The sequence below is a fragment of the Coturnix japonica genome, chromosome 10 (genome assembly GCF_001577835.2).
Source record: "Coturnix japonica isolate 7356 chromosome 10, Coturnix japonica 2.1, whole genome shotgun sequence".
Lineage (NCBI taxonomy): Eukaryota > Metazoa > Chordata > Aves > Galliformes > Phasianidae > Coturnix > Coturnix japonica.
Genome location: NC_029525.1, coordinates 10,348,670 through 10,372,791, shown reverse-complemented (window position 1 = coordinate 10,372,791; position 24,122 = coordinate 10,348,670). Strand labels below are relative to the sequence as shown.

Below are 24,122 nucleotides of genomic sequence, written 5' to 3'. Positions count from 1 at the left end.
TGTAACTTTAAACACACAAAATACTTCAGGCTGTGCTCTGTTTACACTACTTGTTCCAACATGGAATTAAACCCATTGTGTAGTTATAAATATGTTAACAAGTCTCATCCATTTCATTTTTTTTTTAAAAAAGAAAGACCACTAACTCTCATTAGCAGTTCAACACTAAAGGGTGTATACATTTTTACTGGTGCCTTGTGATCAAGTTTAGGAGTGAAATAAAGTTCAGAGCTGTGGATGGCAGGCCATATAGATATGTAATAGAGCCATATAAATATCTAAGGCCATTTAAGTATTTCTGGATCCTTAGTAACATCCACTATTGCAGCTGCTGAGGTAATGGACTGTTCGGGAGAGATTTTTCTACAAGGTCAACCTTACTTAATCATTAGATTGTATTGGAGCCATTGGACCTCATTATCACCTGGTACAAATCCATCTGAGTCTCTGGCCTCCAGTGGTCCTGTGCAGCTTTAGCTGGGTGTCAGGCCCTGGTGACCTCAGGGCAAGACATGTGTTGTTCCCTTTTTCTTAGAGACCACAGACAGGAATGTTCTGATTTAACAGGACCAATATTAAGTAGAGAACAGACACAATTACCAGTCTCACTGTAAAAGATCAAGCCTGAAAAGCCCCAACACTGTCATGAGACAACAAAAAAGAAGGATCTCATCTAGGCTACATATGAGAACCAAGAAGCCTTAACAGTATGCACACCACTCACCACTAATGCCTCTGCTTCACTCTTTATTATATGTTAGCTTTCCACTTCTCCACTGGTCATCCTACATTCCTGCCTTCTCTTCAATTCCCATTCAAGGAGGCCTGAACCTACAGCTGCAGGTGCAATGCCTCATGAATCTTTATTGAATCCAAAGCCCCACAGCCCTGCTTCCTCCTGCCAAACCCAGATCAGAGCCAGGGGTATGGCTACATCCCACAGTTTCCCCATCTCTCACATTGTGCATCCAGCACCTGCCAGGCAGACCTGAGCTGCAGGGGTTCCCTTGATCCAAACAGTTCTGGAGATGAAGGGAAAAAGCAGCAGTTTTCTTCTGTCACTTTGATCTGTACCCATTCAGTACAATCATATTCCCCACGCAACCCAGTGTCCTGCTTTCTTGGCACTGCAGTGGAAGCTGACAATGTAACCTGAATATCAGCCTGTGCTAAGCTATTTGCAAACCAGCTACACTGTCATTCAACTATCCACAATTAATTAAATTCAGATAGATATGCAGCTCAAAATATTTTATTAAACCTTATGCCAAGGACATTCCTGAAAGTCCACAGGGCTTTATTTAAGTGGAGCTTTGAACCTCAGGTTTTTGGCACGTTAATCTGAAATGAAGGCCAGGAAAAGAAGTTTCATATTATGTATGAATCAGTAATTATTCATTTTTTTTAAATTTTGTTTTGTGAAGAACTTTTAAAGCAAAGCCTCAACATTTATAGAGTAGTCATTTCTTGATAGTTGCATGAATTGAGTCAAAACATGTTTACCTTTGTGATTTGTGCTCAAAACCAAGCTCTTGGTCTTCCCCAAACCTAAAACTGATTGGCTCTTTTCCTTTCTGTTTAGCTCCCTGCTCCTGAAGCCTGTATGCTGCTATTCTTTTTTTATACAGGAAGGAGAAGCCAAGTTCAGGCTTAAGGAAACTGCATTTAGAACTCCCTGTTCTAAATTATGCATGTAATTGAACAAGTATTATATTTGCAAGGTATTTCCATGGCTGTTACACATAAGCAATTTGTGCAACTACCATCACTATCGTAAATACATTGCGCCCAAATTAGACAGTTCCTATAGGCAGCTTTTTCTTAAAAAGATTTTATAGGGAGAAATAAAACACTGGATTTTGCAAGGACTGTTTGTGCTGTCACCACTTCCTGCAAAACTCATAGATTGGTATTTTCATTTCTACAAAGAAAGATGGACATTATACATAAAGTTATCACTGGTGATTTGTTTCAGGCTTTGAATTCCACCATGCAAAGCTAAATGACCAGTTTAATACAAATACACCATGAAAAAAAGAAGCAAGAACTGCAACATTTTTCCTAATGTCCTTCATAATTTATACTCTATTCACAGGTGTTTTTGTGTTGTTTTTTTTTTTTTAATTTTTTGTTTGTTTTTTGGCTCTTTTTTGCGACTGAGATTGAGTAAAGGATAAAGGAAAAATAATCAGAGCAAGCGTAGCTGAGTATGAGAGTGAGAGGCATATACCAAGAAAGTGTGTTCAAAAAACACTCCTTTAGATCACGACCTATATTTCTGACTTGTAGAAAATAAATTAAAACAATCCTGTTATCACTGGTCTAGTAATTATGACACTCGGTTTATGATAGTTATTAAAGTACAGGCACATGTGTGAATTAACCTGTATACAGATTTTACTGTATAAACAGATCATTCAAAATCAGCAGGAAACTACACAAAGTAACATACTTACTGTTGCAGGCACTCATTTGACAAGACCTTACAAGCAGTGCAGGAGACAAACCACTACACATTGATTCATTTACTGCAACATATTGGCCCTTTGCTGTTCGGTTTTGGCAGGCAATTTTCCTTCTCTGGATTCCAACACCACAGCTTACTGAGCACTGTGAAAGGAAGGATGCAAACTAAGCTTTGTGTCCCATGGCACATATACTAACTTGAAACTGAGAGACCAATCTCTCTACTCCATATGAATCCTTGCGTTATCTGCACTTTTCCAAGCAATAGAAATATTAGCTAGGTAACTTGTTCCAGCAAACAACTCAGAAACATTTAAAATAGCATAACCATATTTCTTTATGTTGAACCACAGAGAGAACAGAGCAATGCAATCCAGTATCTAAGAGAAAAAACTCAGCACGTTCAAAAGACTCTATGTCAAGTCTCTCCATCCATTCTTCTAGTTTGTACTGCACAAACTTTTAGTTGCATCTTCTAAAGATCCTTTTTGAAAATCTGTTTGAACAGGGAGTTGCATTAAATGAGAAAGAAAGAACAGGACGGAAGGTTTGACTTGCAGAAGCCATTTCTCTCAGCAACTCAAACACAGCACTGCAGGGGGGATGTGAACAGCCCATTTACAGGCAACTCTACACATAGTTTAGTCCAGACATACGTCCTGTGAAACCTTACGCTACCCTGTGAACTTCCTGCACAGATCATCCACTATTCACCCAAGCAGGTATCTTTAGAGTTCACATTGCAAGTGAAGGTTTTGGTTCAGCCTTGTTGGGGGCTGCTCACCTTGGACCATTCTCCTACAACCAGCTGAGGAGGACAGTCCACTTTTGCACATGATTTAGTAGTTGGCAGTTTGGGATCCTGGCACGTGTCATCAGAGTGTTTCAGGAAGCTTCCATCTGTCAATAGCTGCTTACAGTACACTTTGCGGGTCTGAATTCCTCCTCCACAAGTACGGGAACACTAAGAAGAAAAGACCATACGATGTACACCTGCACATACATCTGTGTTTATACATCACACCATTAAGAGCACAAAGACACCATAAGACTCACCATAATTACGCTGTTTTGAAGAATGACATTCATTTTCAACTAAAAAGCAAGCTGACTATAGAAAATTCTTCAGAATAATGCTTATCTACTACATTAGAATTGAGGAGAACCTAACTATTAAATTAATAACCACAAAGGAGTAGAAACCCTAAAGAAAATTTATGCATAGTTTTGACTGTGCCCTACATCAGCTAACACTTCTCCAAAGCAGATAATTGTATTTGCTGTGTCAAATGAAAAGTGATGTCTGCACTAACTGATATCTAGCCTTCTGAATTCCTAAAAAGTACTTTCGACCTCATCCTCTTAGTACTCAATAGCATGGTAGTGAGAAGACTTTTTTTTATACTCCAGATTAACTTGCTACATTGAAAGTAGTTAAAACACTTCAATGTTAATAGTTAGGAGCTACCTACCACATTATTTGGGATAGAGAATTTCAAGTACCTGGACAGAAGACCACCGCCTGCATTTCAACTCCTTCTCTAACCCACTCATACCTGTTGCCATTCCTCAACATGCCAAACAGGGGGACAATCAATCTGGTTACAAGCTTGCAAAGAATGAGGCTTTTTGTCTTTGCAATCTTCAGCAGCAGCAGTAGATCCTCCAGGCTGCTGGCAGTAAACGTCTCTTGTCTGTATCCCAACTCCACAAGTTGCTGAGCACTGTCTCCATGGTCCAGTTTGCCACCTGTTCCAAGAGCAGAGCAATTTTTCAGAGAAAAGGTAAGGAAAATTCATACCCTAAAAGAACTTAGCAAAAATTAACTGAAGATACATTGATTGATAGGTGGCCAAAACATCCTTTTGTTTTGACTGTCAGCCAAAATTATAATCTAGATTTATAAACTTTCTGGGAATAAAGAAAAACAGAAGTTATTTGCAAAAAGTAATAAAGACTTATGTCCAAGCAAATTTACCGGACTCTGTAGTTTACACGAAAAATGAATGCTTCTCATAAAAAAAAACAAACAACAACAACAAAAAAAAGCAGCCTGTTGGCAACCCACTGATAAGCACATTTATAAATGTAAGTACATAAGTAGACCTTTTCTTACATTTACAAAACATAAATTATGTATTCGCTTTCTATACCATATTCTGCTCCTATTAATCTTCGTTCTCTACATTTCGCAAGATGTTGTTACTAAAAATGCAGTTTAGAAACAACATGCCAAAAGATCAGTATGTCAGGCACCCACACTGGATAAACAAGGCAACACATATCAAAGATTCACATATGGCCCTTGCAAGTGACCAGACTAGCTGGGGTTACTTGTATTTGGATTGCTTTTATTCCTTTCCTGGGATCCCCATACAAACGTAACAAAGCTGTAAGAACTGTATGCGGATACAAAAACCATGAACTTAGAGTAACTTTAAGTCATAATTTCACTGTCTTTTGTTTGTTTGTTTGTTTGTTTTTTCATCCATTAAGGGTAGAAATATTCTTTGCTTCTCAGTTTCTCAAACAGTTAAGTCTGTTTTTCCATCCCTAGCAAACATATACACAGAAGAAATCTATTTCAGAAGATGGTGAATCCAAAAACGTGGAGTGGAAAAGAAGTGAAGATCAAACAACAAAACAAAACAAACTGAAACCAAAAACCCAGCAACACAACACAAGAACCTTTGTTAAGACAGAAAGAGGGAAACATCATCCCAAAGCAAGACTGCAGTCCTGCAATCTGACTCTTTTCTGAGAAAGACAATGTTTATTCAAGTCATATTAACCATTTCTTTGCTTCAATACGATTCCATTACCACAGCGTACCTTGGAGGACAAAGCTTCATATTGCAAGCATGAGTCATTGCTGGTGGTCTTTTGGAACTGTCACATAGGGTTTCATTGACAGCTTGCTTTGTCTCTACATGCAGACACATTGCAATGGCTTCTTGTGTTCCTGGAAGGAAAACACTCATGAAACACTGAACACAGAAGACATTTCTGTAAAGCTTATTCTTGAGTAACACTCAGTGAAAAAACTCCAAACACTGATTTCGACAGTAGGCTTAAAAACGACCTCTCCAGTCAAAAAGAACACTGTGATAGTTTATATAATTTTGACTTTTATAACTTTGAATTATATCTTTGAAATATATTTGTCAGTTATATGTAGCACTATGCTCCTGTGGTATTTAAAAGGTTTGACTTGGCATCCTAAATCTCTGAAAACGATCAGAAAACAGATAAAGCTCTGTGCACCATCAGATGTTGTATCTGCTTGGTTTAAAATGGTCTCAAGCCAACTAATGGTTTAATTGCCAAAATGGTGGTACAAATTACTCCTCACTTACCATGACTTTCATGAGCTAGAGATCTGCAAAAGTAAAAGTAATTAAAAACATACAAAAAGCTTGCAAAAGTAGTCAGGGGACTCTGACTTATCTTAACCGCTCTGACAGGTCCTAAGAGGTGTGATGGTTTTGCTGAAGGCAGCAAATCTGACCAAGCCCAGAGCTTTACTTTCTCATGACCATTCTTGGCACTTCCTGATCTGCAGCTCTTACTGCTTAGATCTTCTGGGTAAGCAATAACAGTGAACATAAACCAATAGAACAGAAAAGCACTGAAATGCTAAAATTCGCATTTTGTGTCTTCCAGGTAAAAATGGCACTGTTCAAAGAATTCAAATCCACTTCCTTCCTATCTTTCACTTATTCCCAGCAATTCTGAAGAAGTTGATTTCAGCAGCAAGTTTTATATCTCTTCTTATGACCAGCTTCTAAGATTTCAAAGGGGCTTGCATTTTAACCACAAACCTTCACTAACAGCTCCATGCTACCTATGACATTACCTCTAAATATCACCACTACTGTTACACAAAAGCTCCTAGGCTACTGCAGTACTCCTGCATCTCTGTCAGTTGTACATCGAGAATGGTTTACTGACACCGTTGATCATTATTAGTTCTGGTTTCAATGAACTCGTTGGTACATTTGACATAAAGTTTTGTGTCCATGCCAGTGGTCCATATCTTTCTGTCTTTTGCAACACATTAATGAACACCAGCATTCTTTTCATAAACCAGCCATTCCTCTATAATTCTTAAGTAGTGGAGCATATAAGCCAGTTCAGGTCACAGCACTTCTTCAAGATATTTGAATCAGTTCAGCTATTTCAGACACTTTAGCAGTTACAGACCAGCAGCCATTTTTCACAATAACGTATTCCAGTTTCTTTCAGGCTCTCCAGTAGAGCTCTAGATAGCCTATGGGACTCATTTTTAGTTCAGAAAGATCTTGCTATATAAATATTTTGACTGCATCTACAAGGCCATAGATTTTTATAGAACAGAAGGCCTGACCTCAAATGTGATTGACAACCTATTCCCTTCTACTATATCAAAGTATCAATAATTACATTAACAGAGAACATACACATTGAGTAAATCATATTTCACCCTCAGGTCTGAGAATAAGCCTTTAACAAATATCATAGGGCAATAATGCAGATGTGAAAACGCCCAGGCAAGATAAAACAAACTTTTTTTTTTTTTTCCCAGGAACTCTACTATTTTGTGACATACTGGTAATGAAGGAAATCAAATGTTTTCTGTCTAATTGATCAGCACACATTTGTGTAACAAGAGCAGCATTCCTGTCTCCTCACTTAGACACAAAATGCCCACCTGACAATCTCCAGGAGAGAAGCAAAGATTTAGAAATTATGTTCTGGCAGAATGAGCCTATGAATGACATTACCAGACAAGGAATGAAGCAGACATCAAGCATCCTTATAATCTCTATTTTAGGTCAAAATCTACACTACACACCTTCAACTTTGCTGATCTCACCGCATTCCTGTGGGAAACCATACTCAAGAGCTGATGTTGCTCTGTTCCAGGTTGTGATATGTAATATCTTCTTAATATCTTACACAAAGGAGGGGAATGAAAAGAAATTCCTTTCAGACCATCTAAATCATCAGTAACCCCATGGGAACTTTATATCACTATGTTATAAAAACTAAATTGGTCAGCCAAATGAACAAAAGCCATGCCATTCCAGGTAACTGCAGCTTGCCACCTGGAGTTCATTAAAGCACTTCTGCTTTGCAGCATGACCTACCTAGCTTTCATTGTGTTAGCAGAAGAAAATGTTGATATGCTGTCTGTCTTCCATTCCACTTAACTACAGGGCAGCAGTAGTGATACTCTGCACAGAGGGCTTATTTCAAGGAAGATGGGACTACATTTTGATGTGGTAAGCACAAAATAGGTATTGCAGAGCTGTTAAAACCTCCCTTCCTGTTCCTTAGTTTGAAGTTTAAGGACACTATTCAATACATAACTACAGTTAATTGATGCAGTATTTGCCTGAACTTAACTGTCAAGATGTCTTAGCAATTAATCTGATTTCTCTTCCTCAAATATAATTTCATGTTAGTTGGGAACTTCAGTCGTGCATGAATTTTTTATTCTATGTAAATTGGAAAATGGAAAGATCTATTATTCAAACAAGCAAAGTTTTATGCGTATGATTTTCTTGGCTTATAATATAAATATAGTAGATAATTTAACTAAAATATTATGTATGCAGCAGGGAGCATAAAGTATTTTTACAGTAATATGATGCCCTATTGTAGTAATTATCCCACTATTCAGTGAAATAGAATATTTTCTATTTTAACCCAGCATTCAAACCACATTCATTTACATTCTTTTATAAGCTTTTCTGTGCACTGAAATATACAGTGTATGAAATCACGTTAAAAGATCAGAATGCTAGGGAGAAAAAAAACACTTTCTGCCTTCACTTTGTAATATAAAAGAAAATGGGGGTTGAGAGTTGCTGTGAGTGTAAGAGGGTGAATGTCTTCAAGTCTGTACTTTGAAGAGGAAAGATATTTATTTTTATTAGACAGTCTCGTAATTAGAAGTCTGAACTATCAACCCAAAAGAACTCAGAAAAATTCCATATTCTACATGTAGTTAAGCCTCTCTGCAAGTCTACTCACACTGGCAAATGCTTTTGTATACTCCTTCTGTAAAAGAGTAAACAGCTTTTGTAGTCAATGAAACTAGTCAAAGGAGTAACCAGCTACCAAACTGCCCACTACTTTACAGAAAATGCTTTCAACTTTATGTGAGTCTCACAACAATCATTGTTTTTTCCTAAAACTCTTACACATTTGGCTTGAATCCATTGCTTTTCTAAGAATCTCAGGTTTCTTATAAATCAAATAGCAAACTTCTAGCCATTATGGTCCAGACAGGAGCCTAAAAACACAGCCTGACTGTACCCTAAAGGTTCCAAAGCCACAACCTACAGATGAAGAAAACTAAAAAGGAAATGCTGATGTATTTATTTTTATTCTTACTATTTTAAGCCAATATAATGACTTTGGGGGTCCTGAACTGTAATTTAAGAAGCATTTGAAATATTAATAATTATTATTACATTAAATTAACAGAATTTACCTCTTGGAGAGGTATTTTTATGCTACTATATGTATTGTAAAGGCATTTTCAGAACAGAGATCCAGGAAGTATCTGATTATTTTTTAAATGGAGAAAAACTCTTTGAAATACTGTAAATAAATGATTGAAAGCACTAAAAAGATATTGCAATTTACATGCAAAATTTTTATTCCCACCAGGCATGCTCTTTATTCTAATAACAACTATTGCTTCTCACTGACAACATTATGAAAGTTAAAGTTGTGCTTATGTTGAGGACTCTGGTATCAGGACCAGAAAAGTCCATACTGAAAAAAAAAGATGTTGAAAAATAAGATCAAATCCTCAGAACAGCAAGCAAATTCTACTACAAATTCTACTACAAGGATCCTCCTCGTTGTCTTTGTTGTCAGAGCACACTGTTTGCTTATTTTCACCTTGGGATTTCTTTTGGTATTGAAGATCTTCAGGTTTCAGAATGATTATACAGTTTCCTACAGATGTTAAAGGTGATATCTGCCTCAGGACAAATTAACATGGACAACTTCTATTAGTATTTATGGAAAGATTGATGAAAGAAGAAATAATTGCGATAGCAGCCAACAAAATGTAGCAGTCCTCAAAAGCAGTAAGATTTATGGCATTCAATATGCTGCACAACAAGCCACAGAGATCTGATGCAGAAACATATACTAAACAACCATGGTCAAATGCTGTCTATGTTCTAGAAGCTGGTGAATAGGAAACTGGAAAATAAAGATCATGTTTGATAATGAGCTGCAGACTGATCTCTCTCCCTATTTCTAAAGCCCCCAAAACAATGTTACCATCTGCATTTTTACATTTGCTTTGGAGAGGGGCCAGACGAGAATTTAAATTAAAAGTCTAGTCTGTATGAAGATCTAAAGAAGAAAGAAAGAAAAAAAGGTGCAAGTGACAAGCACTGAAACAGAGATTCAGCCCTTGCTAGAACAGTGGCTCTAAGCCTTGCAGCTTATTTTTAGACCCTGCAGACTTTTCCCTCATTCAGAGAGGTGCAAGCAGTAAGGAAGGGAGGGAAGTTCCAAGGACACAGAAATCCACAGGAATTTATTTTAACTGCTACTGCTAGACACATACATAGTAGAGAAAAAGTACCTAATATAATTTACGTTATACTGGAATATTCCAAACTTAGATAACATTCCTTTCTTTGTAACTAAAGAGTTCATCTAATTGAAGTGAGATCTGAACATAAAACTTAGCAGAAAGGGATCTGATCCTTTGAACTACACAATGGAAAAAGAGTAGACATAGTGAGATCGTTAGTTAATACACTGCAATAAGCTGGGAACAGAAGAGATGTCTGGTTTCCTTAAAACTACTTATCGGCAGGTACTTTTCGGTCTGTTTGAAAGTGTTTGCCAAGGCAGCAAGAGGACCAGAACTGATAGAAGGAAAAAATTACTATTACCTAACTAGCATAACAGCACAAGGGTTCTCAAGCTGTTCATTGATAAAACACCCTGACAACTTTCCACATTTCCTGGGCGCAGGACCTAAGAAAAATGTCTATGCGTAGTACAAGTAATACCACAGAAATCTTGAGAATACAATAAGACGTTTGCATCCCAACTTCTATAATGACTTATTCTTATTTCACATGAAACAAACAGAATACTATAAGCATCTACAGGAAAACTCTGGGTCAGGCAACCTCACAAATTCATGAGAAGACCAGAAGTCGACAGCCAAATCCACACTCAGCTCCACCGGGAACAAAACAAAGCCAGATGTGATTCTGTTAACCAGTCATTCTGAAGCTCTTTTGTGCTGGCAAGTGAATCTATTGTCTTCAGGAAATTCTCCTTAAATTACCTTTAGTCTACACACAAATTACCTTTAGTCTACATAACAAATGCAATTTGTTATGTAAATGATTTTGCATGGACAAACTCACATGTGAGGACACTAACAATGCAGATGTGCACATGTAATGACAGGCAAAGATCAGAAATGATTCCAGCTGAGCTTCAACTGATCTCAACAAGGGGGGGTGTGGGGGGGAGGGTTCTGGAACATCTCTGAGAAAGACACTGGCTTAAGAGCCATAAAATACATTTAAGATGGCAATGAAATAATTTTGTGTTGCAAAAATCTGTTGAGAGCTGAAAAGAACCCACAAATTTAGTAGTAAGAAAAGCCCTGTTTCTGCTTTAGAACATGACTCCATACCTCTAAAAACAATTCCCCCAAAATGAGGAAACAGAGACAGTAGCTGTTGCTATCATGCCATTTTTAATACATACATACTTGGATGATACTTGTGCTAATCATCATGTCTACTGAAGGCAGTGGAAGATATGGATGCATCACCTTTTGTGACTGCACATGCTGCTATCCCTATGAATCAGTATAATCAGTGCTAAATGATAAAGAAGGCACTTGTCAGTCACTTACCATCCTGCTGATAGTGTTCAGGGGCATCCCTCCCAACTTCCATCTTCAAGTTTTGACGTGGTGAATAATACAAAGGCAGGCTGCTTTCTATGAGCTCTAGACTGGGCTCTCCACTTCCAATTGTAGTCACTCTCCCCTTTCCTACATTTTTTATTTCTGCTATGGGTACAACTGTCTTCACTTCCCACTGATGTCATCGTTCCTGTCATGCATAGGTGTGTTCATAATTCCACTGCCTCCACTTAACACTTCATAACTCACTTCCCTGTTCAGTTCCAAAGTACAGTAGGTAGTAGCAACACCAGCAGCCTTGTCTAGTTACATGTACTTCAGACGACAGAGAGATTCAATTACATCCAAAAAGGAATGTGCTTAACTACTTGCAGACAGATGTATGGCATGAAGTTCCTATAGAGTTATATGGTGTACCAAGACCTAAACAAACTCCTCCTCAATCTCCAGGCCAGTCAGACAGAAAGCAATACATAATGCTACAATTTTATCTACGCGACAGAATCACAGAAAGTATAATTTTGTATCCATACTGAAGAAAATCGCTGCATTTTTAGAAGATAAACAATTAGTATAGAAATTTAACCTCCAAAATGATAAGCTTTCAGTTCACAGGAAAAGAAAGTTCATTTTTTTTTGCCCATCACTGATGCATTAAACGCACTGGTACTATCAACTGCTTGGCAGCCAAGATTCTTGTAGCAACAAGACTGAAGCAAGCTGCTGTAGCAAAAGCTGCTTGCGTCTTACTCAACCAAATAAAGTCTGATGCTTGAACACATTAAGAACACTTCATTAATAACCTAGGAAAAAAAATAATAAAAGCTGAAGATCCTTGTTTTCCTACATATCAGCATTACTAATTCAGGTTAATGCCCTAACAGAAAACGCGGCAATTTCAAATGCCAAGTTCTTGTAAGTCAGGATTAAAAAGAAAGGGGGGAAAAAAGGATAATAAAAGTACCTCCAAGACAGGTGGCTGAACAAGGAGTAAAACCAATGTACTCCCAGTCATAAATCACACTGCCATCTTCAGCATGTGACAGTTCTGGTGTGTAGGGGACCGGATCGCTGTCACAGGGTGCCTCGTGACATACTTGTTCTGTGGGGGGCTTCACATCCTCACATTCCTCCTCAGGCAGTTCCACCTCAGTCTGCGTAAATGAGAGAAGAATTCGGCACTTCACATCCCGCACCTGTATGCCACTGCCACATGTGGCACTGCATGGAGACCACGGTTCAGGAATAAACCTACAAATGAGCACAACACAAATGAAATGTTTGCATTTAGCTCTAAAATGTGTCCGCATACACACAAGTAAAACACCACTAAAAAACATACATGTGGTTATAACATAATACACAATGCTATCTGGAGTTCCAAACAATTGAATAATGGAATACGTCTTTCATTTTTCTCTCATCCCAGATGAGATTGTTCTTTATGAGAAGAGTACTGACCAATTGATGAATGGTTTTGTCATTCAGTGCTAAGAACTTAGCAAATGTCAGGCCAGTGCAATCTAAAGGCCTGCTGAGTTCAACGATAGTGCTGGCAGGAGTCAAAGCCAGATGCTTTTCATAACAAGTTTTAAGTGAACAACTGTGGGAAAAGCTGAATAGAAAGGCTTTCTTTTACTCCAACAGATAAAATCTGCTTGGTGCTGAAACAGCAGATCTCACAGTCTACCCAAAGATAGCCACACAAACTAACTGGGATAGTCACCGAAGTGAAATACTTCAGCATGTGCCTAGATCTAAGCAGATCAGGCAATCTTCTCAAGTCAATAGGACTGTGATGTGCTCAGAGTTAAACTTGTGCTTAAGGACTTCATTGGATCAAGGACACTGCATACAAGGAAGAACAAGAAATGATCTGTTGGTCTGTTCCTAAAAAAGTCCAAATCCATTCGTAGTTATGTATCCAGATGGAAAATTTTAAGCATTTTTTCTTTAACTTTCAGCAAACCTATAACATAATGGAGGTTTTCCAATTGAATATCAGTGCCTGGGATTTTACAGAGAACTACAAGATTAAAAGAACACACATTCAAATGCCTTTAGTTCTACTTTGGTATTTTACTAATGTAGCCATGTGACTTCTTAGCTCCTAAAATTCTGCAACATGGCTACCTCAGACACAAGGCAAGAAAGACAGGGAACCCGAAACACATACATGTATATCTGTATACACAGAGATATGCATTAAAGAAGGAAGTGAATGGAGTGCATGAGAGCCCCAGAGGTGAGCACTGTACCTGAATGTCGAGTTTAGAATTCTCTTTTATTTTTTTGTATTTATTTTTCAACACATTCTCAACCAAAGTCTCTGACAGGAATCATTAAAGCAAAAATCATAAGCGCAATGTAGGAATCAGTAGTAGAAGTATCTTGCCCAAGCTACTTTTGGCATATCCACCATTTGCAGGTTCTAAAACACAGCTGCACGTATTCTCTTGTTATCAATGAAAATAAGACACAGAAGCATAGAAAGACAGCTGTAATTAAATGATGGACTGGAAGCTGGGACTTCATATTGCACTTCAAGTTTGGATGACAAGAGAATAAAACTAAAATTAAATGAGAAGGGACTGTACCAAGGAAATCATAAGCCTCTTATTAGACAGAGGAGGGCTGAGATATTGCACTGAACCATGTGTAAATTACAAAAAAAAAAAAAAACAAAACACAAAAGATAAACAAATCCAAACCAGAGAGATATCTCATCATTTATTCGGGAAGAAGCAACAACCTATTATTAGAGGTTCTTCTTAAATTGTAAACCCTAATGCAAAAGTCTTACTTGGGCTAGAAAAGACATGAGCAGTTAGGGCAGTTAAAGCTCCTGGGCGTGGGTGGAAAGATGAACAAGGTTGCCACTGGCGACAAGATTCTGAAGTCACAAGAGGGTTCCGGCCGTGGCTACAAGCCCACCGAAAGGATCGAGCACTTCTTCCCAGAGCTCCCGCTTTTATAGGGCTCTAAAAGTGAAGAGCGCTGACCAAAAGTTGGCTTTGCTGCTGCTGAGAGTAGCAGGCAGTCTACGAAGCACAACGTAAGAACACACGTACAACAAGTGATTCAGCACAGAGATTTTAAGGGCTACATTTGGCAACGTTTGGCTCTAGACCAGAAGGCTTATCTGCCCAACAAGCCGAGTCGAGCTGCATTCCATCACCCAAGTCTTGCTGCCAAACAGGAGAAAATTAAAGCAAGCCAAAAAGATGAACAGGCTGAACACAGGCGAAGAGGAGAGTTCTGAACATGAATCTCCGCCGCAGAAACCTGACAACTGTGAGAAACCACCACGGAAGCGTAAACGTAAAAGAAAACATTTGGATGAGCAGGGAACAAGAAAAAGGCCATACTTGACAGAGGATGACTCTCTGACACTGAAAGCACCAAAGATACGGTCGCTGTACCAAGGAAAGTGATGAAAAAAGAAGAGTCCACTTTGCACCACAGCACCTTGCTTGCCAATGCCTACAAGCAGAAGCCGCGCAAGAGGCTGCAGCAGCCCACCTCACAGCTGACCCCCCAGCCTGCCACGCAGAAGGCGCCCAGGCCCAGGCCCCGCCGGCGAATGCCATACGAGGCTCGCTCCATCCGTGTTAACAAGAACGCAGGTGAGACCCTGCTGCAGCGGGCAGCGTACCTGGGCTGTGAGACAGTCGTTCGGTATTGCGTGAAAAACAATGTCTGTGACATTCACCACCACGACGACTCGGGTTACTGTGCCCTGCACGAGGCCTGTTCCAGTGGCTGGCTGAACATTGCACGATTTCTCCTTCAGAACGGGGCTCATGTGAACTGCATCGCAGAGAGTGGAATTGGACCAATCCACGATGCAGTACTAAATGATCACATCGGCATTGTCCGCCTCTTACTGTCTTATGGTGCTGACCCAATGCTCCCATGCTCAGGGAAGACAATTTTTCAGATGCCAATCAGCCAGGAGATGGCGACCTTCCTAGCAAATTATTTTAACTGACTTGCAGGGTTGAAGTGCCAATGACCCTGATTCATACTGGGATTTCTACGACAGCTCTATGTGCGATCCAATATACGAATATGGACTTGACACCCCGGCAAATCCCCTTGGCCCAGAGAAGAAAGTTGAAGATGGCTTTAGCGATGCATTTGAAGTTGAAGCCTCTCTGAAGATGTTGGAGTTGGTAGCACTTACAAGCAAACTCCAGACTTTACTGTGCTCCTCACTGCACTTCTTGTATCCATGTGAGGAACCTCCCCTTCGACACCCATCCATGACCCAAGAGCTGTTTAATGGTTTTAAGCATCGTTAGTGTTTCAATGTTGTTTTATTATTAAATGTTTGTTCTATACATAGTGTTTCAATGTTGTTTTATTATAGTAATGTTTGTTCTATACAGAGTTACTCCTTTAGGTATACGTGTTCAAATGCAATTGTTTCTGTAAAGAAAATACACTATTATATATGAAAATATCTTTCCTTGATATAAAAAATGTGCATTCTAGTCGGATGGATTTTTCTTTTGCAGCCAGATATACAAAACTCTTATATGTTTCTTTAAATGCACACAGACTTTAGTATAAGTTTGTTATTACTTGGAATTCTTTTCTTTTTCTTATAGAACACATCCACACATGGACTTTGTTTCATAAGCACAGATTACACAGAACACACTTGCACACTTCTCTTAGGTTATGCAAACCAAGTCATGTGGTTGGTTTGGGAGATAGGATTTGGTAAGGCACTTGGTTATGTTTTTGTTATTTTTCCTTTACAAAAAGGATGCTTGGTTTATGACCTCAGTGGTCTTTACCTACCTTAATAATTCTGTGATTAGTAATGATTATATGACCAGCAAGAAGCAGCTGGAGAAACCCCTCAGATGTGGGAAACAATGCCTATAGAAAATGTGAAGGAGAGTCACCTGGGATAAGATTAGGATCAAAAAAGAACACATGGTGAACATCTAGGACTCCAGGGTAAGTGAAGAGGAAAAAAAATCCAGGAAGAAGCAAAGCTGTGGAGCTGTGAAAGGATGCACACTAAGATCACAGGTCTGCGCTCACACTGCATGGCCACAGTGGAATAGATCAGTCACGTCTAGGTAGGCATGAAAAACTTTGCATGGAGCAGGCAAGAGGGAACCCATTAAAACATTCCCAGCTCAGTTCTACTATATTCTAAAGACACTCTGACCTAGCATGCTGTGCCACTGCCAGTTCTCCTTGCTTATTCTGCCAAACTGCTGCTGAAGGACTCTAAAAGCAGACAGACTATACAAGGACATGGCTGCCACAGGTGATTGTGTAACGTTAGAGATTATTTTCTTTATAGCCTCATGCTGAATCCCTTTGAGAGGCAGCCTGCTCTACTTCTAATCTGACATTACACAGTCAATCTGGCAATGCTGACATTCAACCAGCACATTTGATTTTATCACTCCATCTCACAGTCACACGTGATTTTACATCTTTGCACTAACCTGCTTGACTTTAGGGCCACCAGTTTGGGGAGCGAAATAACCCTTCACAGTTGGCTGACCCCGGACTTGAGAGGCTAAAGCAGTGAAAGGCTTCAAGTACAGTCACCGCAAATATGCATACACCTGTTTGGCAAGAGGTTTCTCCTGTGTGTCACTGCAGGTATAAAGGTCTTATTACTCACTATCACATCTGTTGATGCATGGGTGCCAGAAATCAGGAACCGTTAGATGGAGGAAGAAAAACAGGGAGGTTATGGGGCATACTCAACTTTCAGAGAGAGCGATGTAAATCCAAAGTCATTTCAATAAGCTCACCTAAATTATTTTCAACTGCAACTGCTACAAATGAGTGCTGAATTTGGCTAAGTACAACAGAGTGCTTTTCAAAAGCTCACAAAATATGGAAAGTTATATGTTAAATATTGAATACATGAATACAAATATAAGCAGACCTGTACACAAAGGACATAAGGAATTGTGAACGTGCCCTAACATACATGGGACAAGAACAAACCTAGCTGGATTTAGGTTAGGCTTCCATACCCAGGCCATAAGTGTTGTCAGGCTTATTGCAATCGGCTTTGAAGGAGACTCAACACATCCAAAAAGATTCCAGGTGGTCTTTCACACACACACATACGCAAGATGTCAAAGCTCATCCCCGCAGATTTAGCTAAACTCAGAGACCAGCAGCTTTTTCTCACTTTCTTTATGCACTGGTCTCTCTGCACCAAGAAAATTCTGGCAGCCCTACAAAATACTTCTTAATTTCTGACAAAGCCATTAACATTCTTCAGGTAACAGCACAATGGGAAAAATATGAAAATAATTATTAGACATCAAATGGAATGCTTCTTTGTGCATTCATTTAGTCTTAATTTGTTTAAATTAATATCACTTTGTGTGGCTTGAGTGATATAGGGACACTGTTAATAGAGTAGCTAAGCTCTCTGTCATCCAAAACAGGAGCTCCAGAAGCAATGCTGTTGAGAATAAAATTAGGAACAGCTTATAACACAACTCATCTCCAAGGAGGGCCAAATGTCAAAGCAAACTGCAGAGCCAACAGTCATTTCAGATCATCTGCAAAACACGCTGGAAATATTTCTTCACTCTGTAAGACAATGTACTTACGTTGGCTCTTCTGAGACTGCTCTGGTCTCCTCCATCTCATGTGCTTGTTTAAACCATGGGGATTTTGCTTCCACAGGACTTTTTTCTGGTAGAGGAAAAAATAAACAACACTAGGCAATTCCCCCAAAGGCAAGGTGATAAGTAGATGTTTGCATCATACACCTTAGCACTTCATACTTTACATTGCCTAATGATCTATTTATTCAACTTTCAGAATAAAGATATTGCGGATAATAAAACATCATGCATTAGGAAATTTCCATCCTGACACCACTTTTTATTGAGAGGTTACCAGTAATCTCATTTTAATGTATTTAATGTAAGTTTAAAGCTGAACCAATCAGAAATTTTATAAGCCCAAGCAAAGCAAAAAAAAAAATACGTTGTTCTCCAGACAAACTGTCCTCATTAAAAGATTTCCATGAGATAAATTATTTCTGCTAGTCAAATTAGCTAGCTTTACCAAATACAGAATTCAATGCAACAATTAGGGGGAAAAAAAACCCAAAACAAAACAATAAATTCTAGCTTTTCCTTTTTTAGTCTGTCTACATATGCTATACTTCTGTGATGCTTTTTCTTGGGGCACCATCAGACACTTGAGGATATCTGCCTCCAAACTAACATCCCAGAAAGCTCTTTAATTTTCAGTGCTGGTTTCCACCTCATGGTTTAACCTTGAATTCTTCATGCTTGAAGAATAGTCTAGAGTCTGAGAACATCCCAAAGAGAAACATTAAGCTGTCTGCAGATAATTTGCACTCTTTCTGAGTAAATCTTTACAGTGAGTGTCTGAAACATGGTCTTTGAAATAAAAGCTGAAAAAAACACGAGTAGCACCAACCAAACTTTTCTGGGCACAGAGGGACAGAAATGAATAAAGGACAGAATATATTACTTCCTCCCAATTTCCCCTTCTTCATTTTTCCTTTCACCTTCACAACATTTCTACATTATATCAGCTCTTTTAGAGAATATCTGTCGATTCACATAATTGTTACAAACACTGTAATTATACAAAAAATATTTATAACTCAGTGAACTGAAGAAGTCTGCACAGAAGACTCCTAATTTTAACGAGATGCAAAAGAACAACATCCCAGCTGATACATGCAAGCATCATTCCCATTTCAAGTGTTACTGAACAACTATTCCTTACCACCTTGAACTCATTAATTCTGGTTTTCCCTGTCTGACTGAGTTGTATAGATGTAGTTAGCATGCTCACCTTATGACTGCCTGGCCACATTATCAGCAAATATCAGCAAGGCACTTCTCCTAGCACCAATAATTAAAATATATGTTTCTGCCAAGACTAAAATAAGTCCCAGTAAATTCCAGCTTCTGGCATTTCTGAGGGGTTACTAGGGGCTTTTAATTCTCCTTACAAAAATGTAAAATAATAACAGACCCAGATGAAGTTCCATTTACCTCTTGGCTTGTAACACGGTATTGGCACGATGCACTCTTCTTTTATGTGCAGTTTAAGTTGTGGATTACAGCCACCAACATGCTGCCCACGGTGGTCAATGCACAGCACTACACGGTAACGTAAGCCTCGGCCACAAGTCACTGTGCACTGTAGGAGATAAAGCAACCATCTCACTCTCTCTTTTATTTTATTTATAAATAGTAATAAAAATTAAGTTTGAAATACCGATGACATGTTTACTTAAGTCTTTCCAGAATTAACCTGATATCAGAGATGTGACTATGAACTTGCATTTCTGGGTGAAAAAAGAGAAGGCTGATGCATGAAGAAATGTTAATTTTTGGAAAGAAAGTGGCTTATTGGGGTTCTGTAAAGCTTATCTGATTGGTAACAGTCTAAAACAGAGGGGTTTGTGTACTGAGAATATGCACTTCCAGAGTGGTCATTTCCAGTTTAAGCTGGGTCAGACGTGCTGTGAGAACTGTATCTCCACTACAAGACAGTGATGTCATCTGGATGAACTAAGAAACTATTGAAGTGCTGAGCTATCTATCAGATAACTACAGCCAAGATGAGTTGGCTCTATGTTCCTGTTACTATAATGAAAGTTAAGAATGCTGGAAAAATCACCCTTGCAGACACATCAGCCATTAGACAGCCATGCCTTTAGCCATTACATGGAGTGAAAGACCACATCAAGAACTGAGAAACAACCAACCTCATTGCAAACAGGTCTGACCTCTTACTCTAATTTCTCCTCTTTGTAAAGCAGGAATTCAAGAGGAATAAATAATTCAACATGTATTTTTATCTACACAGACATATTAACTTTTTTTTTAATTACTATTGGGCCAGGCTAATTAGAACAAATTTATCCCATGAAATGCTATGAATTTTGCCTGTGTTTTTTTTTTTTTTCTTCCTGTACGTCTGTACTCACAAATACACGATAACACAAGATTAGATGCTTTTTCTTTCTCATTTTCTTTTCCTTTTAAATAGAAGAATAATGGTCTAGAACACTTTCAACTTACCTGAGACCATTCCATTGCCACCCATTTAGGACAATCAAATAGATTACAGGTTTGAATGACTTTGGGCTTAGGGGCATACATGCATTTCCATTCTTCCACTTGTAGAATCTCTCCATGTATGGTCTCCTCTACACACACAAAACTTCTCCTCTGAATACCACCTCCACAGGAAACTGAACATGCCGTCCAAGGGTTATGTTCCCACCTGGAAAAAAAACTAGTGGATTAAAAACAAGGCTATTTTTTATTCCACTGACCTCTATTTAGAGAGAAAAAAAAAATTAAAAAATAAAAAATAAAAAAAATCTAATCTCAATGTAATTAAAACCCACTTATATTTTGTTTCTTAATTCTTATCACACATTTAATGTAAATACATTGAATTACAGAGTTGTATTGCGCTATTCCAGGCTTAAATTCATGTGCAAAATGAAAAGACAAATAGGACAACAAATTTGAGTAAGCTTCACAAACATAACTGAAAATCACTCATATTTATGTTAAAGTTCTATAATACGCTGAGTTTGATTACTGGAATTGTTTTCTTGGAGATGTTCTACATCACCAAAATACAATATGTTTCACAGTTTATTTTTCTTACATTTGTCAGAGAACATGAAGCATACGTACTTGAGATTATACAAAGACAGAACAGACTGAGGCTGTTGTTACCCACAGCTGCTCACTACTGCCCACGCTGGTGCAGATTACTCTTAAAAATCTGTTCATGGAAAAGTTTTTGGGGGAAACTCCAATACTTGTTTTGGGAAAAATCAGGTAAAAATCAGAAGAATGGGCATAAAACATAACATAACATTAACCAAAGTATACACTCAAAAGCATTCAGAATAAGGCCGTATGCACAGATATGTAAAATACATTTGAAAAGCAACAACTATGCTTTTCTTTAAATGAATCTCCAGTGTTAAAACATTTTCTTTTAAAAAAAAAAGGAAAAAAAGGAAAGGGAAAAAAAAAAAGAAAAAGCTAGGAACTAAAGAGCAATTAACTGTTCAATGAATTAGCAGCTCATGGATTCATATATATAAGGCTCACTGTGCTATATGTAATACTAGCCTTACAAGTGTTTATAGCATAAAGTTTTATAGTTGTTTTTCTTTATCTCATCAGTTTCAAACACACTCCAGATCCCACACTCTCAAAAGCATTTTCAAGATGGGGAGTGAGGTCCATAGCTACTGGGGAAAGGGGGTCTTGGACAGGCAGTCAATGAGATATTTTCCAGAACCCACAGCTGTCAAGGGATTCTCAACAGTCCAACAAGTCTGAAATAAATGGAGGCATTCCAAGAGCTTTAAAAGAAAATTTTCATCCTGGGAAATTTTTCTATTTATTTCAAAGAATTCTCCATCTGTAAAAATATTTCAGTGGGGCATTTACAACTCTAGCCACAGGAGAACTCTTTCAAGATCTTGTGGCGTGCACCACAACTTTCCCACAACTTCCTTGAGTGAATGGGCAAGTAGTGGTAAATGCCACAGGACTGCAGATGGCCCTTGAGTTATGTAGGAGGTGTGATGTATGATTGTTGGTCGAGGTGAGGTAGTCTGTACAGCTTTACTCAAGCATATCTACAACACTGGTTTTCTGCCTGCTTTGCAATAATAGTTTTGTGTTTGCATGTGAACAGGTAAGACAAAGGAAAGCAGAAATAAAAAAACAGAAAAAGCCCTGCAGAACTGACACGGACTAACACAAGGCAATTACTTTACAGGCAACAACACAGAAAAGGAACACCTCACTACACTGAAGCAAGACTTACATCCACATTGGACCAGATTCACCCCACTGATACTTGCAAGTATTTCAGAAATTTCAGTAAGAAGAGGTGCCTTTACACCTCTGATATGTTCCCTCATGTGTCTTTCCAATGGAAGGAACACAGTGAATTAGTATGTCCTATGTCTTCTTTTCCATCCTGATGGCATAATTTCTGAGCCCAGCTTGGCCACTGGCTTCCATCTTCCAGTTCTTACTCCTGAGCATTGCACAGAAAGACCATGACATCTTCTGATGGTACACACAGAGGTGCTGAAACAAGGTGGGCCTTTGTCTGTAGTTCTTGATATTTGAAACAGAACCTGCCCATAGCTTTGTCACAGACATAATCCATCTCACCAGAGTGTCATGCAAACATGCTGAGCACAGTAAAGCACAGAAAGGGGATTAAATTTCTCTTCCAGCTTGTCTCCAGCTGAGTGGTTCAGAAGATGAAATACTCATGAAAATAAATTGTGCTGATTTTCAGAGGAGATCAGAACAAAAAGGAACTGACAGAAGAATTGGCAGAAGAAATGGAAGGAGAGAGATGCAGAACGATTACAGAACTTCACAGAATAAAGATGTAAATGAAAAGACCTCAGCCGGTGTATGAAAGCCAGAATACATCACAGGAGAGCTGATCCACAGCAAGCACAAATTGTTATGGAAATAAACTTTGCCCATTTATACCAGCTGTAATCAGTAGCTCCACTGAGCCATGCAAGTCTATGATTTCATCCTTATTACTTCATATCTTTAGTCATTTAGAAAAATATACATTATTCATTTCACTGTATTCTAAAGCAGAGCTTCAGTTGGGGTAAATACACATCTAACTCCATTGACTATAATTCTTTACAATAACAGTAAGTCTGGCTCGATGCTTTCTAGTCCTAATGTCTTTATAAAGCATTTAAACATTTCAGAGGAGCCTTACAATTCTGTGATTGATGGCAGATGAAAGAGGAAAAAGAAAACGAATAAAAGGCATTAATCTGTGCTCTCGTGTCTTAATTTCAGTCAGTAGACATTCATACAACACAGTATCTTTAAAGTGTCGTGTCAACCTTGTTGTCATTAAATAGAGTGTAGGTCTAAATAGTAAATAAGGTCTTTCAACTGAAGGGGAACCAAGGAGTCTTGTAACACAGGGAGACTAGTTGCATTTTTGAATATCTTCACTGCATCCACCTTCAAACCAAAAATCTTTCAATAAAATAATCCATACATGAATTTTAAATGAGATACTCTTCTTAGTGGTACAGCAAGAGAAGGATTAGGGCAACAGCTCTTTGCTTAAGTCTTTCAAGTTGCTATTTTCAATAAGAGCACATTAACCTCTTACTGCAAAGCTAATTACCCAAAGCAAGGTTCGAAACTGAAATACAGGATTTTGTTATAAATTTGCTACTTACAGCAAAAGGCACCATAAGACAATGTGCAAGGATCTAATTCTCTCAAAGTAGTGAATTTACAGTCAAAATTGAGATACGCTGCCGTGATCGTACGTACCGAGGAAGTGGCTGGAAGTGATCATATGGCATGATTTCTTTAAATCCATCACTGTCAACAAAATAAATATTGAAGCATTATTTCTTACGTCCAGGGCTCAACACCAACTACATACATACTAATACACAATCATATTTCAAGTAATTAATTCCCAATGTGAAACAAGGGAATCTTATATTCACTGCATGTTACTTACCTCTGTAGCCAACAATGACTCATACAATCTTAAATTTTCTGGAGGGAGAGAGAGATCTATTCACCACAGTTTCTCCACTTAATTCCACGAAAAGAGAAAAAAAAAATAGAAGAAAAAAAAAAAAAAGAACGAAAGAAAGAATACCTTCAGCAGAGAACTATATTTTCAATGATCCAACCTG

The 24,122-nt window shown here is 38.4% G+C and overlaps 1 protein-coding gene across 6 annotated transcripts in view; it reads right to left on the bottom strand.

The window, feature by feature from the left end:
- ADAMTSL3 (ADAMTS like 3) overlaps positions 1 to 24,122 on the bottom strand; it is a 172,682-nt gene that overhangs the window by 28,548 nt on the left and 120,012 nt on the right. For all 6 annotated transcript variants that reach the window (XR_001557485.2, XM_015873010.2, XM_015873009.2 and 3 more), the window contains 9 exons: positions 23,746 to 23,796; positions 20,452 to 20,656; positions 19,417 to 19,564; positions 17,986 to 18,070; positions 12,342 to 12,628; positions 5,299 to 5,428; positions 4,023 to 4,215; positions 3,251 to 3,430; positions 2,457 to 2,610 (listed from right to left, as the gene is read on the bottom strand). Coding sequence is in view for 5 of the 6 variants with exons in the window: in XM_015873010.2 (XP_015728496.1) it covers positions 2,457 to 2,610; positions 3,251 to 3,430; positions 4,023 to 4,215; positions 5,299 to 5,428; positions 12,342 to 12,628; positions 17,986 to 18,070; positions 19,417 to 19,564; positions 20,452 to 20,656; positions 23,746 to 23,796 (1,433 nt within the window). In the remaining variant the exon portion in view is untranslated. The remainder of the gene's footprint in view (positions 1 to 2,456; positions 2,611 to 3,250; positions 3,431 to 4,022; positions 4,216 to 5,298; positions 5,429 to 12,341; positions 12,629 to 17,985; positions 18,071 to 19,416; positions 19,565 to 20,451; positions 20,657 to 23,745; positions 23,797 to 24,122) is intronic.